The sequence below is a fragment of the Aegilops tauschii genome, chromosome 3, assembly GCF_002575655.3.
Source record: "Aegilops tauschii subsp. strangulata cultivar AL8/78 chromosome 3, Aet v6.0, whole genome shotgun sequence".
NCBI classification, from domain to species: Eukaryota; Viridiplantae; Streptophyta; class Magnoliopsida; order Poales; family Poaceae; genus Aegilops; species Aegilops tauschii.
The window spans coordinates 443,209,474-443,234,914 of record NC_053037.3 but is presented as its reverse complement, the minus strand read 5'-3'; the positions used below and the strand labels follow the sequence as shown (position 1 = coordinate 443,234,914).

The following is a 25,441-nucleotide window of genomic DNA, read 5'->3' as shown; positions in this document are numbered from 1 at the left end:
TGCCGGAGTGTTGATTAATTTTCGTTCCGGCGAATTTCAGGCGCTCGATATACTGTTTTAGCAAAGGTCATGCCGGAATTTTCCGTGAATTTTGGCATGACTTGTGCTAGAATATGTAGAAAATATCGAGTGGCCTGGATTTTCTAGAAAGATAATTAAACGATATTTCGGGTTGACTTCAAGAAAAGACTCGACATACCGATAGTAAACCCGTGATGAATAATGAACAAGATAAGAGTTTTAATTGTACAATTTAATCTTTGAATTATGAACATAGGAAATGATGTGGGACGAAGAAGGTCCCGGGGAGTGCTCCTAGTGCGGCGACAACCGGGGTTTCTGCGACAGGCCTCACCTAGACGAAGGTCGGCACTTCAGCATTAAGCTCGAGGAGGCCTTCGATTGTGATACGGTAAGCTACGACGCAAAGTTTTTTTCGTAATTAAGCTCGACTTCTACTACTTCAACGTGTAATTTTCGTCTTTTACAATTCGACTAGCTTATCCCATGCCATGCAAGACGCTATGTCTTGGAGAGGATGGGTTTTGAAGATCATGAGAGGAATGAAACAAAGAAAATTAACCTAAGGACCCATCATGGTATGGATTTTGAGGTAAATCTATACAATTCTGAGAGTGTATCCCATTTTGGTTGCCCGGGTTGGGAAGCACTTTGCAAGATGTATGATTTTCAAGAGGGTATGTTTGTCACCATGGATCTTGGTGATCCTGAAATCGACCAAGACAATTTGGACATTTGGGTCCTTGTTGATACGCTTCCAATTCTATCGCTATGTGAGTTCCTCAAACATAGTTATTAAGTAATTTATATTGTTTATATCAAAATAGTTGACAACTTATTTCCATTGATAGCTTACTTTCATTCTTCAAAGAATGTGCGGAAGATGGTAGACAGAACCAACTACACCGATGGCTCTGAGTTAACTTTTCAGGAGAAAAGTCATCTGGTCGCATATTGTACTGATCTTGAGATTTACAATGCCTTTTATCGAACTCCTCCAAATTATGGTCAATACGTGCCACTAGTGCACGTGTTGAACCACGGTAACTTCCAAGGAGATTCGCTGGTAAGATTTTTTACTATTACGACATTTGTGCATCTTTTGCATACTTCTGAAACTAGTACATCATTGCTAACTATGAAGTTATTACTATGTTTTTCAACATAAAATCCCGATGGATTGTGTGCCTCATTTGATGTATCGGAATGGTCGCCTTGATGTTTTGAACATACAGCCAGGTCATCCTACGAATCTCACCTGTCCATACCGGATTTCTAAAACCGGTGAACACATGATAATCAAAGAATGGAAAAAATGTATGGACAGTCGTAAGGAGGTTCTTGGAATCAACATTGTGCGAAAGGCAAGAATTGGAGACAGGATAATCTCCATTCTACATAATGAAGAGTCAGGGGCTATCTTGTTTTATGCTATTTTACCTAAGAGAATATAGTAGGTCCTAAGAGAATGTAGTAGGTCCTATGAGGTACAATATGTTTATGAGAGTTGATGATGAGGAGTAGTTGTGATTATGACTAGTGACCAACTTGCTATGTGATGTCTCATTGATGAAAACGATGATCATGAGGAGGTGTTATATGACAATGATGTATTATGATGATAAGTTGTTAATGATATGATGATGATGATATATTATATCATTGGGTGAAAGAACCGCGGATTAGTTTCAAGTTGATGTCCATCCACTTGAAACTAGTCCACGGTTCTTTCTCCCAGTGATGTAATAACTCATTATGATGTAAAATCATTCTCTAAATTGTTGCGATATGAAAACTTGTATAAAGGTGTATGAATACAACATGAAATAAAAAAGAAATACGGAATAATAGTAGTAGCGCGTGCTAGGAGAAGCGCTACTACTAATTACCAGTAGCGCTCATAGTACAAATCGCTGCTACTAAGTCGATATAGCAGTAGCGTGGTCCAACCCACGCTACTGCTAACCTTTAGCTGTAGCGCCTTACTAGTAGCGTTGCACCCCGCGCTACTGATAGGCTTTAAACACGCGCTACTGCTAGGGTTTTCCCTAATAGTGCAAGGATGATTGGCAACACAAACCTACTGCCTTGATCGTGCACGGCATCATCAACAATGCCGATCCAAGGTTGAAGAAAGGGACAAGACCAATGTTGCTTCTAACCTGCTGGGAGTTATGGCAAGAGGGCAACAACTTCACCTTCCGGAATAAGCCGCCATCATCGAGAGATATCATCAAGGCGATCACTAATGTGATCGAGCTATGACATTTAGCAGGAGCAAAATGCTAAGACAACCCCTTCGGGGATCCACCATAAGAGATCACCTAATGTAGGTGGGGCCATGTTTTGGTCGGCCTTTTGTCACTTTCTCTCCTTTCTCTTTCCGATCCTAGGGTCCACCCCACCTTTCTATTTTTCACTGATTTCTGCTAACAATCGATCAAAAGGCCAGCAATTGCAGGATCTTTCAAAAAAACAATTTTGCTAAGTCTTAGTCAGCTTGACTGAGACTTCGTTATGTCTCGGCCGATGCTATATTCCATTGATCTTGCATAGAGATTTGTATAATTTTTTTCTTTTTTTTCTTTTTCTTATATACTACTCCCTCTATCCCATAATATAAGAGTGTTTTTTACACTACACTAGTGTAAAAAATACTCTTATATTATGGGATGAAGGGAGTATCTCACTTGACAGAGACTTGGTTAAAAAAAAAAAAGCTTCTCACTTATCACGAGGTGAGGGTTACGCGAATTCGTGAACGGCTCGCATCTCCGCAAAGACGGCAGGGCACGCGGCCGTGGGCCGCCGGGCTACCACCACGTCCCGTGCGCCGCCCGCTTCTTACTTCCTTGGCCCCTTCCTTCTTCGCTGGCTGCTCGTCTCTCGCGCGATCGTCAAATCTGATCAGACAGAGACGCCACACGCACACTAAACACTCCAGCACAAAATGCGTCCCTGAGATACAGCTCAGACGAAACCAGCACCCGCTCCCCAACGCCCCGCAGGTCGCAAGGGAAAGCCGCCGCCGGAACCCCGAGGCCCCGGGCCGGAGGGCTGAATGGCCGCCGACAAGCGCCCGCTCCCGCCGCCCGCCTCCGGCGACGGCCCCCACGGGCACGCCGCCGCCAGCCGCGGCGGAGGCGGGGCCTCACATGGGTCGTCGGAAGGCGGACCCGCCGCGCGTCGGGCGAGGGCGCCGCCGGGGGAGCCGCACTACGGCGGTGAGACGAACGGCACCACCGATATCTCTGTCGTGCGCATCGCGTTCGGTGACATGGGCTGTGGGCATCTCTAAAGGGGTCTCGTCCGTGGTTTGATTGGTTACGCAGATCCCGACGCGGAGGGCGGGCGCGGCGGAGGAGGCGGAAGCGGCGACGATAGCGAGTCATCTCTCAGCGCCGGCGACGAGGACGAGTAAGCCTTCCCTGCCCCTGACCCCTGCTCTCTTCTCCTCTGCTGTAACATGTAGGCGTGCCGCGCAAGGTGATCCGAATTCCGAACTCCTCGCCACTTCATGTCTCGTTCAGCCGTCGCTAGCTAGCTCTTTTCTGCTGCTGCTGCTGTGACGCTGGCCTCCGGCGAGGAGATGCATGAGACATGGCTGTCTAGCTGGTGAGCTCAGGGAAAGTGGTGATATGCTATACATCCGCGGTGCTCGACGATTGCATCGCTCCAATTGTTCGTGTTTTGATCTGTGGTCTTTGGGCGAGCTGAGTATCCCCACGAGAGAATTGATCCTAACATAACCAGTGAGGTGCCTGCATGGTTTCGCCATCATGTGTGTTTCCATGAGCACGCCATAGCGCCGGCCGGCTGTGGTGAATGCCAGGAGCAGCATGGCCCCTTGACCACTGTTGCCATGCTGTCATGGCGTAGCCGCCTGATTTCACATCTCCTACTTTCTATGGCGTTCCTGCAGGATCGCTAACAGGGAGCCAGCACTGTTGAATGCAAGACCAGCTCTGGTTGCCTCGAGCCGTTGGTTTGTTGATTACAGGGTTACTATGCACGCGATTGCGGGGGCACTCACCTGCCAAGTCCTGCTGCCCGCTCGTTTTGCCTCGCGATTCAAGCAGTGGTTTAATCCTGCACAAGGGCACAATAAAATAGAAAATCTCTCAAAAGATTAAGTTTCAACGATGAAACTTACGGTTTTTTGCATCTAAAACTGCCAAGTTTCAGAGATATATTTTCAAGCAATTTTTTCTGTCGGTTGTAGACACAAAATAGTTGATTTTTATCGGTCGCACGTACTAAGTATCAACAATAAAACTTAAGATATTTTTTAAAAGTTGTTAAAGTATATTCAAAATGGATCTTATTTTAAATCGTTGGTCACGAGAAACACGAATATGAAAACATAACTTAATTTGAATTTTTTGTTTAACAAATATAGAACTTTAAAAATCAAAAGCCGAAAAAGCGGGCACCAGGGACATGTGTGCCTCCGCACTTGCGTGCCACAAATCCTCTCCCTTTTAAAGAGCTCTCAGTTGACTTCTCCTATAGGAATAGCTTCTTCCTTTTTTTGAACAAAAGAGCCCCCCCCCCCCCCCCCATTTGATTTATAGAAACCAAGCAGAAGAAACAACAAAGTTCATGCCCTCAGCCCATGGAAGTCTCGCCAAGTCCAACACCACTACACAAATCTCAGACTAACATGATTACATAGCACACTGCCAAGGCTCTAAGCTCACACAAGAGTGAGACTAGACCTGACAAACGAAATGCAGACTAAAAATAACCAACTACTGCTCTATTCGAATCCAGACGCAAAAGAACTCCCAACACTGCAGAGAGCTTCCACAGAGATTGCCTAACTAGACCTCCAGTCGTGGAATGCCAAACCTCCATCCTTGAGAAGCCCGATATATTTCACTTGCTACTTGTTCTATTAACCTTGCCCCCATCATCAGAAGTTCCCCCCGGGTCCTTTATCTGCAACACAACCCAGTCCAAAATTCAGTTGCACATCAGTTTAATCAAACCTAAAGGATCATTCATTTTTTTTCCTCTCAAAAATGATATCATTACGACATCTCCAAACTGCCCAAAGCAAAGCTGAAGTGCATACCAGAACCAATTTGTTTTTATCATTTTTAGGGAAGCTATTTATCCATCCCCCAAAACAATCATTAAGATCGGCAGGAATCGATCTCATATCAAAAGAACATCTAATTAAGTTCCAAACGAGTTTAGGAACAGAGCAAGAGAAGAAAAGATGATCAATGGTCTCATCTTTTCCACAAAATACACAGTTTTTGTCCCCTTTCCATCCCCTCTTTAAAAGATTATCTCTAATAAATATACTTTTTCTGTTCAGCAACCACAGGAAAATTTTGATTTTCGTTGGGACTTTGGACTTCCATAAAAATTTCTGGGGAAAACCACAATTAATTTTGATCAAATGAAGATATAAGGATTTAGCAGAAAATTTTATGTCTGCATTGAGCATCCACATAGATTTATCCTTGCCCCCATGCATAAAAAATTCCTCACATCTGCTTTTAAGACTAGCCTACAGATATATTGAATCACCATACAAGGATTTTTGGAAGGAAAATTTACTCCATCATTTGTTAATAGCATCATCAAGAGAGATGCCATGGTCATTATTAATGAAATAGAGAGAAGGATAAGCATCTTTCAAAGGTTTATTACCTACCCAACAGTCCTCCCAAAACCTAGTGTTTTTGCCATCCCTAAACTTTTTTTGACATGTTGGTAAAATATATCCTTCTCTTTGAGAAGATTGGACCAAAATTGAGAGTCCCCGGCTTTATGTATCCCAGAAATACAATTTTTTTTCATATTTATCAGTAAGAATTTTCTGCCACATACCTTCCTCGCTTTCCAATATCCATAGCCATTTAGCAAGTAGGGCTTTGTTAAAGACTTCTAGATTCAAAATCCCCAAGCCCCCTTGCTGTTTTGGCATACAACAAGTTTTCCAATTCACAAGATGATACTTCTTCTTATCTTCATCGGTTTGCCAAACCAATCTAGCTCTATAAAAGTTAGCTTTTTTCCTAACTCCAACCGGGAGAGGGCAAAAGGACATCATGAAAATCGGAATGTTAGTCAGACAGGAATGAACCAATGTGGCTCTCCCAGCTATGTTGCGCAGTCTCCCCTGCCAATAAGCACACCTTTTTCAATTTTCTCATTCATAATTTTCCACCATTTATTTATAATTCTAACATCAGAAATAGGAAGTCCCAAATATTTCAAAGGGACTGGACCCAATTTACAAGTAAAGATTTCCTGATACAATGTAGCTTTCTTGATAGCTTCCCCAAACAGGAAAATCTCACTCTCATGGAAATTAATACTAAAGCCAGACATTTGCTCAAAGGTTGTTAAGATAAACTTAAGATTCCTGACACTATCCTCATCTTCTTGCAAGCAAGAAAATGGTATCATTAGCATATTGGAGCATGTTAACCCCATTTTCATGATAGTCAATTAACACCCCTTTAATAAATCCTTCTGTTTTGGCTTTATCTAAAATAATTGCAAGAGCATTAACAACCAGATAAAATAATACAGGAGACAGGGAATCCCCCTGCCTCAACCCCTTGTATGTTTTGAACAAAGGGCCAATTTCATCATTAACTTTCTTCCCCACTTGTCCCCCTCATGGTGTGCATCACCCAGACACACCACTTATCAGGGAAGTTTTTAAGTTTGAGCATTTTGTGTACAATAGGCCATTTGATTTTATGATAGGCTTTTTCAAAATCTACCTTAAACAACATTGCATTTTGTTTTTTCACATGTATAGTCTTTAGAGATTCATGTAGAATCACCACCCCTTCCAAATTATATCTACCTTTCGCAAAGGTACTTTGGATAGGAGATATAATTGGATTGATCACTTTACTAAGCCTATTCATTAGGACCTTGGTAATTATTTTGAAACTAACATTCAGTAAACATATGGGTCTGAATTTTTGAATTTACTTAGCATCTTTTATTTTTGGGACCAAAGTAATAATCCCATAATTAATTCTAGCAAGATCCACTATGCCAGCATGGAAATCATCAAGCAAAGCCTTGAGATCCCATTTTATTATATCCCAAAAATGCTGATAGAAATCCACTGGGAACCCATCCGGGCCAGGGGTTTTGTTTTTTCCATAGAGAAAATTACCGAATGCAACTCTTCCATGGAAAAAGGTCTAGGTAGGTCAGTGGCATCCTGAGAGGAAATGGTTTCAACATTCTGAATGTTAAGAGCAATGGAAGAGGAGTCAACATTTCCAAACAGTCTTCTATAAAAATCAGTGATATATTTCATAATGTTTTCCTCTCCCTCAACCACTCCCTCCTCTTGTTCCAGAGATAAAATCTTATTTTTTTCTCTTCCTACCATTGACCTTAGCATGGTAGTATCTAGTATTAGAATCACCCTCTTTAATTTCTCCGTCCTTATATCTCTTGAGCCATTTTACTTCTACTTGTTTAAGAAGTTCACTTAATTGTCTTCTCAAATCTTTTTGTTTTTCTCTGTCATGGGCACTCAACCCAGTGTTCTCAGCACATTTGTCTATTTCGTTCAGTTGATCTAATAACTCATTTTTCTTTTTTTTCTATAGGCAGCATTAGCATTCAACTCCCATCCTCTGGTTTTCTGTCTTAACAATCTTTTTTTGCAAAATATCCAAACTAGATCCCACATAGGTTATGTTCCAATATTTCTCAACAAATTCTTTAAACCCCTTCATCAGCATCCAGGTGAGTACCAGTATCAAGAATTAGTGGGGTAAGATCAGAAATTTCCCTTTCTAATTAATGCATAAACCAAGGCAAGGAGTCTTTATGTTCCCAATCATGGCAGATTAATACTCTATCTAATTTCTTAAAGGTGGGGACATGCAAATTATAGCCCAAGTAAATTTTCTGCCATTTAAAGGGAGCTCTCTAAGCCCAGCATGCTCAATGATTGCATTGAAAATGAATCTCCCATGATCTGTGTCTCCGGGTTTATTTTTCTCAGAACTGTTCCTAATGATGTTAAAATCCCCTCCAATCACACATGGCAGGGGTTGTCCTGGTAAATTCTGGATGGTTCAGCTAGGAAGGAAGCTTTACCATCAGTCTGAGCATCACCATACACTGTCACTAGATTCTAGTGAAATTTAGCAATTTTGTTTTAAAAAGCAACCTAACACAGTAAACTCCCTTTTCTACATGAACAATGTCAAAATAGTCGTTATTAACACCAACCAAAATGCCACCATATTTGCCTCTGGGAGCAATCCATTCCCAAATCAAGTTTTTCCTAGCAGATAAATTGTGAAATCAGTTCTAATTGTTTCCTGGAGACCAATAAAATCTAACTTCTTATCTATAATGCTTTCCCTAACAAATCTTTTCTTAACATCCTGCCCAATCTTCCTAACATTCCAAAACATACCTAACATGTTTTCTTTCTTTCTTAATTTCTTAGCTCCCCCAATGGAGATAGTGTGCTTCACCCCACTATTAGATGGTGAGCCACATCTCATTTTTTGTTGCTAGATTTTTTTATTTAAATGATCATAATAATCCATTTCCATCTCTGTATGAGAGTGTTCCTGGTCAGAACATAATTCCTCTGATACAACATCTCTAGTGTCAAAGGGCCTAGAGAGCTAGTCTCTTTCTCCTTTTTATCATTGGCCAAGTATTGTAGAAATATATCTCTTCTAGCCTGTTCCATATTGGCAATTACGTTTAGATTTTGATTGATCATCTCAATAGAACAACTAAGATCAACCCAAACCCTACAAGACATTTCAAGCAATGAAATTTTCTCAAAAGAAAGTGTTTCATTCTTACCATAGTTGTCCTTTTCAGCAGCCTTTACTTCAATCATAGCATCCTTCTTGTCTAAGTTTCTGTCACTTCTTCTAGTTGGCCCTTCCTTTTCCTTTTCCTTGTCCACCTCTTCTTTTTGAGTGATTCCCAACTTGGTCTCAAAAGACTCCACTGAATCTTGACTTGCATTGTAATCCACAAGCTCTACATAAGCATCATTGACCCCAGTTGTGTTTGGATGGATCTCATTGAGAGTGTTTTTCTCACTATAGTCCTCTATCTCCAAGCCCCTTTCTTCTATTTGATCTAAATTTTCCATACATCTGTCAATCATTTCCTGTTGCTTGGAATTCATCTTAGTCAGCTTGCCTTTCTCCTTATCCCAGACTATATTCTTTTTCTCTTCCATAGATCTCCATGCCTCCTGTCTGGTCTTCCCCTCTTCCATCTCTTAAAGTTTCAATATGACTCTTTCCAAATCAGCTTACCCCTTTTTTCTTTCTTTCCATCTCACTCACATAATTATTCTGAAGTTCTAGTAGCTCCTCACTCCTTTTCTTTAATTCCTCAAATTGTTTTAGACCCAGACTCCCTAAAGAAATGTTTTCCTTGTTACTTTTAGCATCACTTTCACTAGTTCTGAGTTTTTCCTCATATCATCAGCCACATCATCTTGCTCCTCCATCAATGTGTGTTTCATGTTCTCATCATACCACCCATGCTCAACAACTTCCTAAAGTTCAGGATAGATTCTGTAGATCATCAAATCTCTATCAGTTACTTCAGTACAAACATGTATCTTCTCAAAGTCCCCCACACCCACTTTGGCTCTAATTTTTTCCTGGTAAACAATACTCATATCAATCTCCAACACTGGACCAAGAGTAGCAGCAACTTCACACATCCCAAAAAAATGTCTGAAGCACTCGGGCAGTTTTTCAAATTTGACCAACACAGTATGTAGTTTGCCCATTGCCTAAGTGTCATAAGTCCAATTTTTCACGTTTATGATGCTTTGGTTCCTAGCAAATTAAAATCACCAAACTTTTGCAACTCAATCAGTCTACCATTATTGGGAAATCTCATCAGATAGACACTTTTTCCTTGCTTCATACATCTCTATTGCCAGTTTCAGCTGAACATATAGTTAAAACCCTCCAAAAACTGGGTTTCATTGACGTCACCAGAAACAATTCTAATGATTGCCATTGGGTTTGCCTACTCAATGTTTAAGACCTCCTTAGAGTTTTGAACTAGCAACACTCCAAGCCCTCTGGTAGCATACCCAACAAATTTGGGCACAAGCTTCATTTGCCTCAACCATGTACATTCTTCAGTAACGTGAGAGCTCTTCCCACAGACAATGTTCTTACCCAGATTGCAGTCTCTAGTGACATGTTTGGGGTCTTTTCATTTTATTGCAGCCAGGTCTGAAATTGTTCCCAGTTTTACCAGCATCTGCTCCATCTCTTGGCAAGTTTTTGTGCCCTCCACTATTTTGCATAATCCTATTCTAACTTCGAGAACCTGAGTCATTTCTAGTACATGAACCATTTGTCCCCTGCATCACCATCTTGCTCTTGTTGATCTCCTTAGCCCTCTCAATCGCTTGCATGTAATTCTGGTTTCTCCCAACAGTAATCCCTGCTCCCTGGTTGTTTTGAGTGATCTGGGCCAGCAGTTCCCCAAACCATTGTTGTTGTTGAATCAGATCCAGGCTGGGTGAGGGGGAAATAAGATTTGCCCCCATTCCCGCCCCATTTTGCCTCCCAACCCATCCTCCTTCTCTTGCACAAAAGCCGGTCCTCCCAATCCATCAGCACCTGCCGCCCTCTCACTACTGTTGCTCCCTCCCTGCAAATTTCTCTCTGCATAGCTCTCTCTAGGTCCAAATCTCTCCTCTCTTCTTGCATCAAACTGTTGCGAATTGTTGAAGCGATGAACCTCGTCCTCTTTTTTACGATACTGAAAATTGTCTCTCCCCCCTCTATTAAATCTCCCTGTACCACGGCCTCCACCATTTCCCCTGTACATCTCCACCTTTCTCTCTTCTATGGCTGGCGGTTGGCAGAGACACCCTAGTTCTTCGAAAGGGGAGAGGGGAGGTATTTATCTCGTAAAAGGCCCTAGAAGGCGTAAGTTTATTTCTGAGAATCCATAACTTATTTTCTTTTCTTAGGAATAGCCACTTATCCCCCATGCAGCTTTATCTATCATGAATTATATATGTAGTTTCAAGTTCTTTTTCTAACCTTCTTTTTTTGTGGTTTTTTTAGCTCCAAGTTCTTATTTTAAGAAAACAAGACTCTAAGGTACCAATCATGCAATGTAAATTAGCACTACTCCCTTCGTTCCCAAATATAAACCTTATTAGAGATTTCAATTCGAACTACATACGGAGCGAAATGGGTGAATCTACACTCTAAACTACGCCTATATACATCCGCATGTAGCCCATACAAAAACTAATGCATATCATTGTCAATTCACTTGTCGCGCATTTTTTTCACGAGTTTACTTGATGACCCGACGGGTTGCGGTGTGAAACTACTGCTTGAGCCTAGAAAATCTCTGACCTCACTATCGCCATATAGTTCACCACATGATAGATAGTTCGGGAGTTTCACTGCCACGATCAGTAGAGTCAAGCGCCTCCCGACGTCAGACGGAACTAGAACAAAATTCTAAGGCCTAGCTAAACCCTACCGATATTATATTTCTGTTGTTGTCACCGGCAAGCGACATTATGTAGAATAATAGAACCATAAATAGTAGCATGCCCTAAACATGCATATTGTGTCGGAGCTAATTCCGATAGATCCCTTGGTACGATATTCCGGCGTGACGATTACAGTTTACCCAGGTGCAGGCCCTCCTTGCGGGATAATTAAAACCCTACCTGCTCGTGTATATAACGATTGAGGCGTACAAAGTATAGGTACAATTGAGAGATTCTAATGTGTTCTGTCGAGTAGCTCAACCCTGATTTATATAGCATACCAGCGCCCTAGGGTTACACAACCTAATCGGTCACGTTCGTGGAGGGAAGTCCTCCATGGATCCAGCTTCCTTGTCTTGAATGGCAAGACTTTCAGAGTCTTCCTTCTTCAAGGCCCGTAAGCTGGCATGATGGCCACATAACTGACCTTGGGGGCCTCGGGCCGGCCTACATGGGTCGGCAACTGACAAGGTGAGGCTAGCCCAGCTGGATAGTTGACACTGGATGTGTGCAACTCATAGGGAAGTCGTTTCGATCTTAGTTCGAGGTCCTGTCCGAGGTTCCCTCTGGGATTCAGTGCGAGAGCCTCCTGAAGGGTTGTCTGAGGGACCGTCTAAGGTGCTATTCGAGGGAGATAATCCTCACGGCTGGGAGGTTGTAAAATCCTAACTGCGGGGATATGCACCGACAATCTTCACAAACTCTCCTTCGCTGCGCTACGAGTTGGTAATGATCAGATCAAGCCTTGTTTGCACCTTCATAGTGGTCCTAGGCATGTTCGTAGTTTGGAATTTTTTTTGTTTTCCGTTGTGTTTTGCTACAGCCACATCCCATTTCACGGCGTTGTGCGCCTTGATTCTCGTGAGCAGTAACGATAGGCTCCTCGATCCCTGTGCATATTAAGCGTCGTTATGGGATATAGAGAGATTGTCTGCCACGTGGTGAGGATTACATGCTGCCGTTTCTCCCCCATTTGTCCATTAAGAGGGGATGGTCGGAGATAGAGATATATAGAGCTTTTACGCGCCTCCTCTACTTCTTGTTCTTCCTCCTCACGCTGCTGCTTCATTGCCGATGCACTTTGTTCTCCACTGCCCGCTGCTCTACCGCACCACCGCAGCAACGATCAAAATTCAACAAAGGCACAAAAGCTTATAAGAGGGCCCAACTTGAGGCAATATAACTTTATTCAATACATATCTAATGTCTGATCAAAATAAACAATAATTTGAACTAAAAACAAAAGAGCTTCAATGTAAAAGCAGTGAAGCAGGGCAATATTCCAGGAGTTAGGCTCAAGGACGATGGTCTTCGCATTCCAGATCCAATATGCTCACTTGTGCAACATTTTGTCGATGATGAAGGGTCTGTCCTATAACAACGAAAACTTATGCAACCACTTCCTGTCCTGTATCAAACAATGAATGAAGTCGCCAATGTTGAAGGCTCGGCCTCTGATATCACATGCTTCACGACAACGAAGTTGCTACTAGTAGATAGCCGACCTAGGGTTACACAACCTAGTCGGCCACATCGGTGGACGGGAGTCCTCCATGATGCGTCTTCCTTGCCTTGAACGACAAGGCTTCCAGAGGCTTAAAAATTTCCTACAGGCGGTTTTGTTATATTAACCACCTCCAAAACTTTTGATAAGAAATAAACGCCTCCAAGGAGGTATTGCGAGAAGCTTAAATGATTTGTGCCAAAATTGCCTTCGAGTGACGCCTCTAATGCTCTTTTCTATACAAGTGATAGCCCTTCCAATTATCCTTTTTTCATAAGTTTGGCAGCCTAGAGGAACCTCCAAGTATTATTTTGGCATTTCAACAATGTTTTTATCGCCCCTTTGAAAGAAAAGTTCACTCTTATAAAATTAGGCCCCCAGGTTAAACATATATTCAATATAGAGCAACAATTCAGAATAAACGCTATATCAGGATCATGAGGCACCCAAATGGATTCATATGTCCGCCCCACTGTCAATAAGATGGTGAGCTAGCCTTTCAAAAAGTCATTCTTTTGTGCCTCTAACACCATCTTATGCACATATTTCACAACCAAATTAAATTAGGATGGTGACATGGGGTCACCTTGTCTGACACCCTTATGGTTCTAGAAACATGGGCACTTTTCATTGTTAAGTTTTACACAATGAATGTTGTTTAATATAATCTATTAATAAAGATGCACCATGGGTTGTTGAAAACCACTGTTATTTGGCAGTTCAATAGGAAATTAGATTCTCGTTTGCTTCATCACAAGCTTTCCTAGAGCCTAACTTGAGGATAAACCCTACTTGGTTTTTCTTATGAGTGTCATGCATCACCTCAGGATGAAAAAGAATTATACCCATGATATTTTTAGACTTAATAGAGACATTCTTCTCCATACAAATAGTCACACTCTTGGATATCTAGATGTATGTGCAGTGAAGGAAACATGCATGCTTGAATTGTTGAATATTATCAACACCAGACACTTTAAGAAGAGTGATGATGGCACATTTCGGTTTATGGACATTGCCCATCTCCTCATGGAACTCCTAAAAGCTTCTAAGACATCTTCATTTATCTTGTTGCAACGAGACATGAAAATCAAGCAGAAACAAATGGAGCCGAGCGTTGGCACATTTATTTCCGTATTTTTAGTGCAAGCGAAAATAAATAGAAAAATCTCAAAAATAAATACAAACTAAACAGTGCTAGAAGAAAATTAACTGAATACCGCACATGCACGTGATACATAGCGAAAAGCTCATCAGAACTGAAAACATCTTGAACGATAACAATGTAATGAACAAATCCAAATGCTAATTGAATATAAATATTATGATATACCATGGATATGCAATAGGATACACTATTATGCATAAAGTTCTCATTCAGGGAACACAATTAATAATGTACAATGTTTAGAAGGAACGGGATGACGAGGAGGACATGTGTTGTTCTGTAGATAAGTATCCGTTTCCGTGTCCATATTTTCCCTCTATTTTGTATTTTTGGGAAACGGGTGGAGAGTTCCAGCTCCACTTTCATTCCTAATTTTAGTGGTGTTGATAGAAATTAGATAGATACCTCATAAGGACAAGAGTCCTATTAATTAATCTCCATGGGAAAATGAAATACTTTTAAAATTTGTTTCAAATAGGGGATCTGATAAGAACAACAATATCCGCAGCAATCTTCAAGAGACATAAAAACGAGTTACCATCAACTGGGCCAAAAAGAATCTTATGCAAGGTTGTACCATGAGCATTTAGGTTAAGCTAATTAGCAAAAGACTCAAGCCTGATAGTCATAGTCTTGGATATCTAGATGTATATGCATTTAAAGAAAACAGAATGTCTGAATTGGTGAATCTTATCAACACTAGTCACTTTAAGAAGAGTGATGATTGCATAGTTCTCTATATGCACATTGCCAATCTTCTCATATAACTCCTAAAAGCTTCTAAGGCATCATCATTTATCTTGTTGCAATGAGAGATGAAAATCGAGCAGAAACAAATGGAGCCGACCGCTGGACATTTATTTCCATATTTTTAGTGGAAGTGGAAATAAATAGAAAAATCTAAAAAAATAATACAAACTAGATAACCCGAGGAGAAAATAAACCGAATACTAGGCATACACGTGATACATAGCGAAACGGTCGTCAAAACTGAAAACATCTTGAACTATAAAGAAAAATACAATGGAATGAATAAATTCAAATGCTAATATGAGTATAAATATTATGATATATCATGGACATACAATAAGATACACTATTGTGCATCAAATTACCATTTTGGTAACATAGTTAATAAGGTACAATGTCTGGAAAGAATGAGATGATGATGATGATACATGTTGTTTTGTAGATAACTATCCATTTATGTTTCCATATTTCCCCTCTATCTCATATTTTCCGAAAACGGACGGAGGTTTCAGCTCTGTTTTCATCCATAATTTTAGTGTTGTTGATAGAAATTAGATAAGTATCTCCTAAGGACAATAGTCTTATTAATCTCCATGGGCAATGAATTAATTTTTAAATTTCCTTCGGAGTAAGGTGTCTGATAAGAGAAACAATATCCTCACCAATCTTCAAGAGACATAGAAATGAGTTACCATCAACGAGGCCAAAATGAATCTTATGCAAGCTTATACCATGAGCATTTAGGTTAAGCTTGTTACCAGAAGGCTCAAGCCTGATAGTCATAGCCTTGGATATCCTGATGTATATGCAGTTAAGTAAACATGCATGTCTGAATTGTTGAACCTTATCAACACATGACACTTTAAGAAGAGTGATGATGTCATAGTGTTGTCTATGCACATCATAATTGTCCTCATAGAAATCCTAAAAGCTTCGAAGAAATCATTATTTATCTTGTTGGAACGAGAGATCAAAATCGAGCAAAAACAAACATAGCCGAACGCTGGCACATTTTTTTCTGTATTCTTAGTGGAAGCCGAAATAAATACAAAATCACAAAATAAATACAAATGTAGACGGCGACAGGAGCAAATATACTGAATACCGCGTGGACCCATGATACATAGCGAAAGCTCGTCAGAACTGAAAACCTCTTGAACGATAAAGAAAATACAATTGAATGAACAAATCAGAATGCTAATATGAGCATATATATTATGATATACCATGAATATACAATAAGTTATACTATGCATAAAATTCTCATATAGGAACATAATTACTAAGGTACAATGTTTGGGAAGAACGGGGTGACGGTGAGGACACATGTTGTTTTGGTGACAAGTATTTGTTTCCGTTTCCATATTTTCGCCCGTATTTTCCGGAAACGAACGGAGAATTCAGCTCTGCTTTCATCCCTAATTTTAGTGGTGTTGATAGAAATTAGATACATAAGTCAAAAGGAAGAGCCTGATTAATCTCCATGAAAAATGACTTATTTTTCAAGATTGCTTCAAAGTAAAGGATCTGATAAGAAAACCGATATCCTCGCCAATCTTCAAGAGACATGAGAAAAACAATACCCCGTCCCATTGTAGGGTGCTTGCAAAGAAAAAATAAACCAGATTTTCTTGAAACATTGTGCTTATTTGTCGAGTGTGGGTGCTTATAAACTCATGTAAGCACCTAACATTATATTCCCTCTGTAAAGAAACACAAAATCATTTAGATAATTAAAGTAGTGATCTAAACGCTCTTTACGAAGGGAGTTCATGTCACAGGACCCCTAAATGGCGAGGCTTTATCTCGCAAAGAACAAATTGTTGTATATACGTATTTAAAACCCTACACAATTTATCGGCTACGCTGCACCTGAAACCCTAGAAGAACCCGTAATGAGGTCCTGCCGTTGAGAACCACACTACACAAGTTCTCAACCGTGCACCAAAGTACAGAGCTCCTGAATCACGAGGTGATGCCCGAGGACTAGCCGGATCTCCGCAAAGACGGCAGGGCACGCCGCCGTGTGCCGCCGGGCTACCACGTCCGAGCAGTGCGCCGCCCGCTTCTTCCTTGCCCCCTTCCTCGCTGGCCTGGCTGCTCGTCCCTCGCGCGATCGTCAAATCTGGCCAGGCAGAGAGACGCCACACGCACACTAATAAAACACAGCACAAAATGCGTCCCCGGCCTGGTTGACAGACGAGAGCCCCCCGACCCTCCTCGCCTTTCCTTCCTTCCTTCCTCGCCCTGCCGCAGTTCCACCCACCTCTTTGCGCTCCCTGTCCTCCCTCTCCACGAAACCACCACCCGGCCCGCTCCCCCGACGCCCCGCGGGCCGCAAGGGAAAAGCCGCGGCGAGAACCCCGGGGCGGGGGGCCGGAATGCCCGCCGACAAGCGCCCGCTCCCGCCGCCCGCCTCTGCCGACGACGGCTCCCGCGGCCACGCCGCGGCCCGCCACGCCGCCGCCAGCCGCGGCGGGGGCGGGGCCTCGCATGGGCCGTCGGAAGGCGGGCCCGCCGCGCGTCAGGCGAGGGCGCCGCCGGGGGAGCCGCACTACGGCGGTGAGACGAACGGCACCGCCGGTATCTCTGTCGCTCGACGCCCACGCGCATCGCGTTCGGCGCCGCGGGCTGTGGGTGTCTCTAAGGGGTCTCGTCCGTGGTTGATTGGTTCCGCAGATCCCGACGCGGAGGGCGGGCGCGGCGGAGGATACGGGAGCGGCGACGATAGCGACTCCGACTCGTCTCTCAGCGCCGGCGACGACGACGACGGCGACGAGGAGTAAGCCTTCCCTGCCCCTGGCCCCTGCTCCCTTCTCCTCTGCTGGGCCATGTAGGCGTGCCCGTCGAGGCGATCCGAACTCCTCGCCACTTCATCTCTCGTGCAGCCGTTCGCTAGGCGCTAGCTATCTCCCGCTGCTGCTGCTGCTGCTGCGCCGCTGTTCTCCGGGCTCCGGCGAGGAGATAGACATGGGCCGTCTAGCTGGTCAGCTCAGCGAAAGTGATGGTATTTTATACATCCGCGATGCTCGACGATTGCATCGCTCCAATTGCTCGTGTCTCGCTCTGTTGTCTTTGGGCTAGCTGACCATCGCCACGAGATAGTCGATCCTTGCATAAACAGTGAGGCATCGGGCATCATGATGGTGTGCATGCTTTCGCCACGAGGACACCATAGCGGCGGCCGCGAATGCCAGGAACAGCATTGCCCTGCTGTCATCCTGTCATGGCGCCGTAGACGCTGATTGCACATCGATCTCCTGCTTGTCGTTGGCGTTCCTGAATGCAAGACCAGTTCTCGTTGCTTAAGAGTCGCTGATTTGTTGATTACGATGTTATAATACTAGTATTATTTTGAGCTCCTAGTTCATGACTTCTGTTAGGACTTAGGAATAGTTTCTTTCTGAGGATCCATAACTTATTCTCTTCTCTTACGAATAGCCAGCCGGTTAGCTGCTCATTTCCCTCTGCTGCTCTATCCACCATGAATTGTATACTGTGGTTTCGAGTTCTTATTTTAAGAAATCAAGACTGTAAGGTACCAATCAGGGGATGACAATTCGCAACTAGAAAAACTAATGCACATCGTTGTCACTTCACTTGTCGCGCATTTTGACACCAGCTTAATGAGCTGACCAGAAAATCTCTGACCTCACTATCACCAGAGGATAGATAACTCGTGAGTTTCAATGCCGTGCGGAGTAGAGTCAATCGCAATGCCTTGCAGTGTAGAATGACCCGCTAGCTGTCTTTCATGGTCCTCTTATACCTAGATTAGACGTGTTTCTTCCATCCCATGCTGATGGATCCTCTTTTTCATTTAGGAATTAGCTAGGAGGAAACGTTTTGTGTCTCCAGTGTTGGCAGGATTTTCCGATAGAAGTTGCTTGCTTCCATCCGTGTAAATTTGGTTCGGTTCTATAGTACGCTGCATGAAGTACTGAACTAGAAGCCATACTGCATCTTGTTATATCACCGCGTAGATTTATCCACTGACTTGTGCTCGCTCTGGCTGTAGCTAATTGTGATGTTTTTTCCTCTGCATTATCGATCAAAGTTTGCCAGCACCCTGTTGCCTAGGCTTCCGAGTTATGGCAAACATAAGCTAAACTCCATTGCTCTGTCCCCTGTTGGATGCTTTTTCTCCATTTGCTCTATGAACTGAAGGACAGAGATCAATTTTCCCGGCGTGTGATCTAACTTCAGCTTGTTTGATTTCCGCCGATCGGCAAAGAGGCTTGGTTGGTCGAGCGCCGGCAGGCGATGAGGCAGTACGACACCAGGCGCGGGAAGGGTGCGGCGGCTGTGCGCGGTGCGCCGGCCGGCCTCCGCGGCAGAGCCTCCAAGGGCTATGCCGTATGCGCGGGCTGCACAAGATCGACGACGGTCATATGGCTACGATGGGTGGTAGTAGCTCGGGAAGCTGATTGCCGACGAGTCTTCGAGCTATGTCAGGAACAACCTTACGCCAAATCGAGCGGCATGGAATGGAAGTACGGCTGCCCTCCGCTTTGTCCCCACGCAGGTGCTTGCTACAGTCGGAGGAAGCGGAGCCCAGCAGAAGCACGGCAGGCGAGGCGGCGTGCATGTCCTTGGCGTCGCTCGCTGCCGGCCTCGCCCCTCCCTGGTCTCCCGCCCAGTTCCCCAGGCCAAACAGTCAGACCGCGGTGGAGGGAGGCGACCCGAGCAGCAGGCCCCACACGCCACACGCAGTATACACGACCGAGCACAACGCGAGCACGCATCCATCCATCCATCCCCAGTTCCTTATTTATTTTCCGGTCCTCCTCTCTCTTTCTCCGCCCTCCCGTCCCGCACCCACCTGGCCTGGCCACCTCCCTCCTCTCCCTCCAGTCGTCCCGTCCTCCCCGTCGACCGCCACATCCCCCGCCCCTCCCCAGACGCCTCGCGAGGGCCGCCACCGCCGCGCCGCCGGGATCCGCGGGCCGGGATCCTACGCCAGAATGCCCGCGCAGAAGCGCCAGCTCCCCTCGCCACCGTCCTCCTCCAAACCCCGCGACCACGTTGAGGCGAACGGGGCGGACGCTCCCTCGGCCGTCGCCGCCGGCGGGGGAGGAGGAGGGCTCCATCCGGTCCCGGGCGGAGGCGCCGCCAATCGGGCGACCGACCCGCAGCCGCAGCCGCAGCGCGCAGGCGGTGAGCTTAACCGCATCCGGGCCCCTCGTATCTGGCTGGCAGGCAGGCGGGCTACCGCGTTCTGTTCTGCATGCCTCCGTGTGAATATGGCTAAGAAGCGTGCGTGTTCTGTTTCTTATGGGTCTGGCAGATTCGGGCGCGATGAGCGGCGGCGGCGGCGGCGCGTACAGCGACAGCGAGTCGTCGGAGAGCGACGGCGACATGGACGAGTGAGTCTTCCTTCCTCCCCCTGGGTCTCTCCGGCCGGTCCTGTCCCGGCCTTCCGGCCTCGTGGATCCCGCGTGGATGTCTACGCGATTTATCTTTCGGCCTGCTCGCGCGGCCATGCTTGATGCTCCTAGTCCCAGCCCCCTCATCGTATCCTGTTCCCACCCACCCACGCCGGTCAATCTGCGACGTTTCGCCGGAACTGGTGGTCTCAGATGGTCTGTTAGACTGTCACAGCGGCGAATATCGTTGCTTCTTCGTTCGGTGATCAGGCCAGCGTGTATCGCTACCCTATCTATGCAAGCATATGTTTGTCAACTAACAGTCTTCCTTCCTGTTTCTGCGAGCTATTGCATACGACCTCTTCGATGGTATGCATGCTTCGATCATATTGCACGCCACGCCATGCCCGTGAGCCCGTGAAGGAGATTCCTTGGAATAGTATTCGGTCTCAGTCCCACTTGTCTAAGCTACCAGTGCTGCATTGTTATGCCTGGACTGGAGTCACCGGCTAACCACTTGCATCTGCTCTGCTTGTCTCGTGGTTTTTTCTGTACGTTAGAATGGTCTGCGGTTTCGTTGCTCTTATCTGGCGGCTGTATGTTGATAATTTGGCATAGCTTGCGAACTTCTATTTGGAATTGTCTGTTAGCTGTCCTAGACGATTTTCGTTGATGTTACTTTACTATCTAATTCTAGTTAGCTGTTCTAACATTATCTTTTTATAGCAGCTTAGGTGTGTGTTTTAAGTTCTAATTTTGTTTCATGTGCAGACTCCTCTTTTCCTTATGTGACTTTCCCTACTAGTACAGCAGTCCTATTGAAAATATACATGCTATGGAAATTTATATGGAGCAGCGTTGTAGATCAGAATTGGTCTCAAGACCATATCTGTTATTCTTTATGTCTGATATCGTACCTTACTTGATCTATTGCTACTGCTTTATGTTGAACTATTTAACAAAAAATTCAAGATCGTTTAGGTTGATAGATGCTATAAAAGACTTGATGTTTCACACAGCTTGAACCTTACATGTACTACTTTTTTCTACTCAGGTTTGTGCTCGTGAAATTAGCAGAAGTCCGAAAAGAAGTCCAGTGCCCAATCTGTTTAGGTATATATACCTGTTGTCATTTTGATTAGAGGATGGATTCCATTTTTCTCTACATGTGTCACTTTGTGTCACATGCAGATATGACAGATGAAAAGTCTGATTCTTTAATTTGCAGGCATTATCCGGAAGACAAGAACGGTTATGGAATGTTTGCACCGATTCTGCAGGGATTGCATTGATAAATCTATGAGGCTAGGGTATGCTGCTAAACATCATTTATCTACAAGCTTGTCACGTTATCAATATTGACAATGTGAAATACACAGCCTAATTTTGTTTTAAAAAACATAAAATAAACCATTCCTCGTTTGACAGTACAAACTTATTTTGCAGAAATAATGAGTGTCCAGCATGCCGTACTCATTGTGCAAGTCGACGTTCTTTGAGGGATGATCCTAATTATGATGCACTTATTGCAACCTTGTATCCAGATATTGATAAGTACGAGGAAGAGGTGATGTCTATGTTACATCGTCAACATTTTTTCTTCTTCTTATTTAGGCCCATTTAGCTCTTCTTGTGGTGTTCTCATATACTTGAGGCTTCAGGAACTTGCTTTCGGTGAAGAGGAGAGGACTCGGAATAAGAAGGTAAGTTTATCTGCTGGGTAATAAGTAATAGCTACAGCACTGCGTTTCACATCTTCTCATGCAGTATTTATCTTCCTTCTCGTTTTTATTTTATCCTTGATATCACTTTTTTGATGGAAGATTCAAGCAACCATCGAGGAGATGATTCGAAAGCAGTCGGAGGCCCTCGGTAAGAAGCGTCCTACGGCAAAAGCTACTGCCAATGCTTTTGCAAGGAAGTACAGGAGAAATGTGCGTACCCGTGGGAGAGGTAGAACGGTTGCTCGTGATATTGCCCCTACTGGCTCTGATGATGAGGACAGAGAAGAAGAAAATGCTAATGTTGAGAGCAAAGAGTTGCCTTCTCCTGATAACCACTCTCCAGATTCAAGGCAGAAAAGAGGTAGAAAAAGGCCTGCACCAACACCTTCTCCTGCTAGAACCATTGGCAGTAGTGACCACGGATCTGAGGAGAATGACGAAGTAGTATCTCTAAAAGAAGGTTTCACCACCTCTCCATTGCGGGGTGAGATGCTCGCATGGGGAAAAAATGGCACAAGAAGCCAAACTCGGTACAACAATGTTGGTGGAACAAACGGCAGGCTGGGGAAGGGTGGGCGTTTCGCGAAGTTTGTGGACCACCTCCGTGCAACTGATGAAAACAAGGAGGTACAATAGAACCGCATGCGCAATTATATAAATTCCACATTATTTTTCCTGGGCATAATTTTTGGCATTTATAATCAAGAAATTACTGAAAAACTGGAAGCTGTTGCAAAAGGGACACTTCAAAGAGGGATAAAAGTAAAACTTTCCTGAGCATGCCCTATGTGGTCATGCATAAATAGTGGTGCTAGCCTTTTCTGCATGTATGAGCATTCCTCTCCTATTTTTCTTGTTCTAGTAGTTCTGCTCATGTAGATCTGCATTAAACTGTTTCACATTATTTTTCATGTTTTATAAAAAATAAAATATTCTTGCAGTTCAACTTGTATCTTGTTCTTCTTCCTCTTGATGGACAAACAACGCCTAACTTGGAAAAGCCCTATCTAAGTTGTCGACCAAGGGTGTCCATTCGACATCTTCTACAGGTGATTGTTTGCAAGCCTCTCTCAGTTTTAAACTTTTGGGCAGCTTTGGTCCATGTAGTTAAAATCAAATAACCAAAAGCGTGGTGTTTTCAGTTCATTGCTCTTCAGTTGTCTCGGCAAGTTGAAGAACTTGAGATGTATATAAGGGTGGACCTCCACAATAGAAGTGTTGCAGTGAAGGACTCTGGGTCTGCTGAGACAAAACTGTCTCTCTTTGATGGCTTGGAAAGATTGAGGGAAGACAAGCTTCTGTTGGACCTTCACCCTTCATTTGCCTCTGGTAATGGTGATCTGGTAAGAACCAACCTTGAAATGAGTTTAGCTGTCATTTATTTGCTCATTGTTGTGCCATCTTGTAACCTTGCATTTTTTTCCCTTTAATTGCCGCTTGACAGGAATTGATATATGCTTTGAAACGCCAAGACTAGATATCTATTTTGTGGCGGCCTTTTATCATCATTATCAGTTTGTGGATCGCAGCTGGTTTTATGGTGCATATCAGGTCTTCATCGGGATACCGGTGTGTGTATAAAGGATTCCATGTGCAAAATGGCGAAATTGCTTTTGCTCATGAGTTCTTGTTTAGACTGATCGACTGTCTTTGTAACATATATAGATGTTTATGGTGTTAATACTAGTGAATTGAATTGAAAGTGTTAGTTTTAAACTGGTAAATAAGATGTCTCCTTTTAGTTCATTTATATACCAGTTGGTGGGATCATGGAAAATTGGGAGCTAAAGTGGTCAAGAAATTATTTGTTGTTTTCATGTTCATGCTCTTTTTTTTGCGGGGTTCATGCTCTTATTTCTGATCATATATCCTCTGTTTGACATTTCGCTTCTACACGCAATTACAATTGTGACCGGTCAAATAAAAAGACCATGCAGCACTAAAAAAAACATGTGCGATGTAAATTTGTGAGAGGGGCCATTATTGATGATTTTTCGCAAGTAGTATGTGTTATGGAATAGGTACCTCAACTATTGGCCTCACTGGGCAAGCATTCGGCATTCCTGTTACTTTGTTTTATTGTTGTTGCTGTTAGGCCTCTCCTTGTGCTCCAGGATGTACACCTCCATGCATACCCTCCCCCTCCCCCCCCCTCCTCTCCCACATCCATGGCCACCTCCCCGACCTATCCTTTTCTACCATCGTACCCTACTAGGCAGCCACACCGTCATCAAGTTCTGCCCCATGCTCAACCTCGCGCCACAAGCAGCCCGCTGTTGTAGCTCATGATTCTATCATCGACCACGAATGCCGAAGTTTGGCAACAATAACAAGAGGAATCAATTAATAGATGCAAAAGATAAGGTGGTGCAGAGATTGTAGATCCCCTCAACAATGAGAAAATGGCATAACTGTGAAGAAACATGACATAAAAGCGAAGAAAGCGACATTGCGAAGGGATGGTAAGATTAAGTTCATCATGATCTAAGAAGATGACGGGAATAGAGAAATAACACAACCGTTCAAATGGGGTATTGAACAGCTTGAACTTGGACGTATACCCGTGTGGATTAAAAGTGTACAGTGATGCACAGTGTAAGAAGATGACTGAAATCCATCAAAGAAGACATGACCAAAAAGAAGTTGTCCACACGGATGCGCTAGAAGAAGCAGACTCGTACTGAGAAATGAGTTTAGAATAGAATGTTCTGGCATAACTGAATATTACCTTGGCTTGGATATCAAACATTAAGGGGCAGCCCAGTGCATGTAGCTCCTGCTTGCGCAGGGTCCAAGGAAGGGTCCGATCATTTTGGGTCTATTGTACGCAACCTTTCCCTGCATTTCTGCAAGAGGCTGTTTCCAGGATTTGAACCCGTAACCTCATGGTCACAAGGCAACAGCTTTACTACTGCGCCAAGGCTCCCCTTCTTGAAGAAATGTCAGTGTGATAATCTATGTCATAATCTTGGATATCAAACATTCTCGAAGAAATATCAGTGTGATAATCTATGAACACAAATCGAAAGTGTTGAAAAGATCTGGTCATAATGAATCATACCCACTTCCAATCCCAAAGGGTTTTTAAACCTTATGGTAAAGGTCCATACAAGCCTAGAGGCGGGGGAGGAAAACACTAGACGGTCTTCGGCATCATACTTCAGTGCCTAGAAGTGCTCACATCTGCAGCAACATGAATCACTTCGTCACATTTTTAGTGAACATGTTGAGTGAGTTACCATGCAGATCTTACTAAATAGCATTAGGAAGGCATGAAGAATATTGCTTCGATATCTTTAGACATACATAAATTATTAACCACTCTATTGAACGAATAAAAATAATTAGCTATAGTGGGATGTGCAGTCACATGCATGACTTGTT

The 25,441-nt window shown here is 43.7% G+C and overlaps 1 protein-coding gene across 3 annotated transcripts; it reads left to right on the top strand.

Annotated features, from left to right (window-relative positions):
* The first annotated feature begins 17,172 nt into the window (after positions 1-17,172).
* On the top strand, positions 17,173-23,874 carry LOC109749579 (putative E3 ubiquitin-protein ligase RING1b). 3 transcript variants are annotated; one of them, XM_020308522.4, is made up of 10 exons: positions 17,173-17,529; positions 17,647-17,749; positions 21,388-21,446; positions 21,562-21,643; positions 21,780-21,900; positions 21,995-22,036; positions 22,157-22,684; positions 22,999-23,106; positions 23,200-23,400; positions 23,502-23,874. In XM_020308522.4, the coding sequence occupies exons 1-10, from the start codon at positions 17,349-17,351 to the stop codon at positions 23,532-23,534; spliced, it is 1,458 nt and encodes a 485-aa protein (XP_020164111.1). In that variant the 5' UTR covers positions 17,173-17,348; the 3' UTR covers positions 23,535-23,874. The 3 variants fall into 3 exon arrangements, with proteins under 3 accessions (XP_020164111.1, XP_020164110.1, XP_020164112.1); XM_020308523.4 differs by lacking the exons at positions 17,173-17,529; positions 17,647-17,749 and adding exons at positions 19,759-20,124; positions 20,255-20,333; XM_020308521.4 differs by having other exon boundaries at positions 17,175-17,749.
* The last annotated feature ends 1,567 nt before the right edge of the window (positions 23,875-25,441 follow it).

What these genes read in the sequence shown, in the direction of transcription:
- LOC109749579 (XM_020308521.4), top strand. Translation starts at nt 17,349, where the DNA reads ATGCCCGCCGACAAGCGCCCGCTCCCGCCGCCCGCCTCTGCCGACGAC. An exon ending in GACGACGACGGCGACGAGGA is followed by an intron (nt 17,750 to 21,387) that starts GTAAGCCTTCCC and finishes TTTTCTACTCAG; the next exon opens with GTTTGTGCTCGTGAAATTAG. An exon ending in CCAGTGCCCAATCTGTTTAG is followed by an intron (nt 21,447 to 21,561) that starts GTATATATACCT and finishes TTTAATTTGCAG; the next exon opens with GCATTATCCGGAAGACAAGA.